Below are 5,319 nucleotides of genomic sequence, written 5' to 3'. Positions count from 1 at the left end.
CAAATAAAAAAAATATGACAAAACACCAGAGTAAAATTTTAAAAGAGAAAAGAATGAAATCTTTCGTTCTTATTTTTATTTTTTAAGATGACATGAATAGTTGACACTGATTGTAAAACATGCCATAGTCATTTTTATTCATCGAATTAGCTAATTTTATTTCAAATCGAATTGCTTCGACGTACGTTAACATATTTCTAGTTACAAGAAAAAAATGTAGTTGTAAATTGTAATGTGTTGTACCAGTACCATAAATTATTGAGGACTAGGCTAAGACTTTGTAGTATTTTTTTTTAAAAAAACATAGAGGCCTAAAAGTCCAGTCCCATGATTTACTTACAATATTCATTTACAAGAACCTTTTTTTCTTCTTCAAAACTAAACAAGGTAGATCATCCCCACCTCTAAAGTTGATGCACGAGGCAAATTCAGTGCATATGTTGGTGATGCACAGTTCCTTCTCAAGAAATCATACCCCACATTGATCACCACCCTCTTCATCAGGCTCGAACCGGACTTGGCCTTCACGTAACAATGGCCTAATATGAACGCCATCCCCGCCTCTCTCGCTTCCATCAGCTCTCGTAGCTCTGCTTGGGCGTGTGAATCCATTTGCGGGCTTTCAGGCACAAGGAATCTCACCCTTTTTCTTGGAATATCGGGGGAGTGAGTTTCCCCAAGCTCCATATCGCTAGCTACATCAGATAATTTTTCGTCATTTTCCAACATTTTGATGCCATGTGTCGATGTAGTCCCAATGACTGTCATCTTCTCTTCGTTTTCAAGATTTTTGTCCAAAGGACTATCACACTCTTCCCCCTCAGAACGGATGAATTCTGCTATGCTGCAAACAAGATCCCTTTCAAACTCTACATCGTCTGTGAGCGAATCACGGTAGCCATAACGTGCTATGCATCGATAAACTCGGTACCCTTTGGGCCCGACTCTTCCAACAAGAAATCTCTCCGCGGGTCTCACGTGAGGAACTGGGACATATTTTACACAGAACAGGACTAGAACCTGGTGAAAAGCTGGGAGATTAGTCACGAAATGGGAGAAGATAGCTGGAATTCCAGAAACAAGTTCTGTATGTATGAGGCCAATGCCTCGGACCCGAACAATCCCAAGATTGGGACTCAAACCGAGGAGCCAGTCGAGGGAAACTTTGTTGTGAAGGTCGAACTCATACTTTTGAAACGTGCCGTATTGCCAAATGTACATTATCGCTAGAAAGATGAAGGAGAGTGCAACCGGGACCCAAGCTCCTTCAAGAAACTTGATGAGAGAAGCAGAGAAGTAGAGGGCTTCGATGGAACCAAAGAAGAATATGAAACAAATGGCCAAAACAACGTTTCTATTCCAGCACAAGACGATGACGAGAGACATAAGACATGTCGTCACCAACATAACGGTTATAACAGCCAAACCTGGTTAGACCAACAGGGAACAATAAGAAATTTAGTCTTGATTCGGTACGGTAAAATTATAAACATAGATAGTCGTTTTAGTGTTCATATTACCTGATGCATTGCTAATGTGTTTTGTGTCTCTGAAGCCAATGGTCACAGCCAATCCGAGAAGCATTAAAGTCCAGTTGATAGCAGGAATGTAAATCTGCCCACACATTTTAGACGACGTGTGTATTATTCTGACCCTCGGAAAGCAACCCAAAGCTGAGCACTGCTTAATGATGGAAAAAGTCCCAGTGATGATGGCTTGGCTTCCCACAACAGCAGCAAGTATCGCAATTCCTAGGACAGGCCATCGAATTTTTTCTGCAAGACGAGAGGAGGATATGGCTTGGTTACAGAACTCAAAAAAAGAAAAAATTACTTATCTTGGATACTACTTATAAAGATTAACTGACATATGACATAGAAACTTTACATACCAGGCACAGATTCATAGAATCCAATTCGGTAGTAACTCTCGATTACATGATGTCTGGATAAATATGCGGCTTGTCCCATGTAAGCAAGGATTAAAGATGGATAAACCACAAAGCTAAAAGCTATCTGCAATAAGGCAGCTGTTTAGTCAAAGTCAAAACAGCAAAGACTTTGCAACAAACGCGTCGAATAACATATCATACTCAATGATAGACTACATGAAGGACTCGTATCTCTTCCATAGTCTATAATCTGATGGAGAATTGGAAACTCTAACAATAAAAACGAAAGTGAAAAAAATTCATTCACCTTGATGGACAACTGCGAAAAATGTCCAAGATCAGCAAACATGGCCTCCGAACCTGAAAACATACATCGCATCTGAATGAAATTTAAATGAGAAGGAAGAAACTATTAGATACTTTCAAGCAGGAATAAATAGCATTATAAGCTCTAATAACCTGTTATGCACAACAATATCCCACCCAAGGACATCCAGCCTCCTTTTCGAGTCTTCTTCAAGAATTTGTACATGTAGTAAGGAGAGAGTGCCTGGTAAACATTCGGATTCCAGTGGAATATATTATACACTCCGATGGCACTAATGCAGAATAGCCAAGTTATCACGATTGGAGCAAACAGAAATCCTATGCGATGGGTTCCATAGTGTTGAAGATAAAATAAGAAAACCAGTATTATACAAGCAACAGGGACTTCGATATCTGCAAAACATGACAATTTTAAGGGAAAGACAATTCATTAGCTGTTTCTTAAGAGTTAAAAAACTTTACCTACTAGTTACTCAAGAGGGAAAAATAAGGATATGCATAGGCCATTGAGAAAGCATGGCCCAGAGCTAAATTAACGACTGCTTCTAATATCTGATGAATCTAATAGAGGTTCTTTGATAAATGGTAAAGAGTTAAACAAAGAGTTGAAACTCCAATTTTCATTCCCTTCCTTTCAGAAGCAGTAGGATTACATTTCGACTATCGAGTTGGTGTTAATCTACAAAGCATTAAGCCGCGACAAATCGAATTGAGCAGAGGATTAATTCAACGTGAGTATATAATACATTGGTTACAGGTCATATATGCAACTGCCGATAAGCCCAAGTCCAGCGCGAGCGCTATCACTGATGGAGATGTCCAGAGAATAGAAGATCATATAACCACAAAAATACTGCATCTTAACATATCACACTTCAAATTTCACCTAAATTTCTAACGTTTAATCCGCTATATGTTCTCTTCTCCCTATAAAATCATAATTTCATCAGAAAATCATTGAACTCTATTGTCTTTTATTGTTCATAAATGATTACTTTACATTAAAATACAACTTATTTTACTTTAGTTGCATCTCCTCGTCAGAATACAACGATGGTCCTCCACAATCAAGAAGATGGTGGCCTAACTTTACTTTTATAGAAAACATACTAATCTTTACTTTGTTAAAGCAAAAAAGTTTGTCCTAATACACGGAAGGCCCCACAATAATGACTTTTCAGCACAATTTGGTGGAATCTCTTTGTCCACGAAATACACAAAGCTATAAGAATAAAAAAAATTTCCAAGATTAAAATTGGAGGTTGGAACATCTTGAGCATTCAAACATCAATGACTTTGAGACATTGAATTTATATCCAATCAATATTTCACAGTAATCATATTTTTCCTTTGGTTTGAAAAGTTCTCACTTTGCCAATCTCAATCATGGCACGTTGTTCACGATGCAACAACACAGAAATCCAAACACCTATCAAACTCAAAAAGCTAAAGACAAGCCACTTTGACAGATTCAAGATTGGCGTTGAAATGAGTTCTCATAATTTTGATGACTCGATCATTACCAAAAATGATCCAACACAGATTAGGCAGTCAAGTAAAATTTTTGGCTTGTGGACAGAAATGGGAATAACCCATCTTCTTCAAAACCAAGCAAAAGACTTCTAACACGTAGATGTGACAAATCGAACGTTCATATATATAGGAGACTTACATTGGTGATGATGCTTTGATACAACAAGCTCTAATCCGGACACAGCAGAAAATACTGAGCATAAACAACAGAACATGAATAAATTCTGAGTTCCAACAATTCAATTTCTCCAAATTTGCAGTGAACACAAGCTAAAAGAAGCAATTTCATACCAGAAATTGCTGGTGTAAGAACTCCATCCCCAATCACCATACAAGTCCCAATCAAAGCCAAGGCCAGCAATATCTTCTGCAGCAATCTATGCTTCTCCAAAGTTGACTTCAAGCTTAAGCCAAGACCTTTATCACCTGATGCAATTCCATCTTTTCTGTACTCGTATAATTCCTCATCAGCAAGCTGCCCATTGGGCAAAGTGCTCACCCGGGCGTGGCGGCACAGCAATGAATACAAAGCAAAAGTCCCACCTTCACCATTATCATCAGCTCTGAGTACTATGAACACATATTTAAGAAGAGGAATCAGAGTCAATGTCCAGAACACGAAAGACAAAACCCCATATATTTCCTCATTAGATTCTGAATGTTTGATGTCCTCCGCAAAAGTACTTTTGTATACATACAAAGGTGAAGTGCTTAAATCCCCATATACAACACCCAAACTCTGATATGCTAATGTCAGCACAGCCTTCCAAGATTCTTTCTGTAACAAAAATAAAACAGTAGGCAAACAAATCACCAACCATCAAATACTAGTAAAAAAAAAAACATATATTTCTTTGGCACAAAACTCTCACCTTTTTAGCATTGTTAGGGTTCCAGGCTTCAATATCCATCACAGGCCTTCTAAGAATCATGGGAAATCATTCTTGGCCGGTATCAAAGCTAGTATTGGTTACCTATTCGAGCAAGCACTATAAGGCAGCCTTTTCACCATGAATGCTCCATTAAAAAAGTGAAGGGCCCTTTCTTATCATGGGGACAAAAACTAAAATCTACAAGATAACACCAAATTAAAGACTGTTAGGAACTTGTGCTCAACATTACTGCCTAACACGACGTGTTTTGCTGAAACAAAAACACAAAAGAAAGAAAGAAACTAATAATGACGTGTGTCGTTTGAATGCCCACTCTCTATATACATTTTAACCAAAAAAAAAATAAAAAAAAATCTGATCTTGCATCGGCCTACCCATAAAAAAATTATCATTTACCCCAGATCAAGAAACCCAACTCCATTGGATCAATTAAAAAAATGTAAAAGTGCATTCGAATGGTACAGTTGCCAGGTTGTTTTCTCGAATGACACCCACTACTAATAAAAACATTGAGCTGCTAATGCTGAGTGAACCCACTGTGTTAAGAGTGTTCGTGCTTGATGGACAGGTCCTTATCTGTCGGCAAATTCTTTGTTTTCTTCCAAGATTAGATGCTTACCACTCCCAGCCGGCTCAAATCTCTCACGCTCGAAATGCAAAGTATTTATGGAAGAT

General features: G+C 38.1%; 1 protein-coding gene across 5 annotated transcripts; it reads right to left on the bottom strand.

Annotated features, from left to right (window-relative positions):
• Positions 1–216: 216 nt before the first annotated feature.
• On the bottom strand, positions 217–5,319 carry LOC140894726 (potassium transporter 8-like). 5 transcript variants are annotated; one of them, XM_073303320.1, is made up of 9 exons: positions 5,182–5,319; positions 4,624–4,821; positions 4,043–4,529; positions 3,891–3,944; positions 2,351–2,611; positions 2,199–2,251; positions 1,892–2,015; positions 1,521–1,775; positions 217–1,427 (listed from the first exon to the last, which is right to left on the bottom strand). In XM_073303320.1, exons 2-9 carry the CDS (start codon positions 4,681–4,683, stop codon positions 379–381), a joined length of 2,343 nt encoding a protein of 780 aa, XP_073159421.1. In that variant the 5' UTR covers positions 4,684–4,821; positions 5,182–5,319; the 3' UTR covers positions 217–378. The 5 variants fall into 5 exon arrangements, with proteins under 5 accessions (XP_073159421.1, XP_073159425.1, XP_073159423.1 ...); XM_073303324.1 differs by having other exon boundaries at positions 5,264–5,304; XM_073303322.1 differs by lacking the exon at positions 5,182–5,319 and adding an exon at positions 5,041–5,172.

The sequence above is a fragment of the Henckelia pumila genome, chromosome 4 (genome assembly GCF_033568475.1).
Source record: "Henckelia pumila isolate YLH828 chromosome 4, ASM3356847v2, whole genome shotgun sequence".
Taxonomy (NCBI): domain Eukaryota; kingdom Viridiplantae; phylum Streptophyta; class Magnoliopsida; order Lamiales; family Gesneriaceae; genus Henckelia; species Henckelia pumila.
The sequence above is the reverse complement of the archived record's forward strand: the minus strand, read 5'-3'. Positions and strand labels throughout refer to the sequence as shown.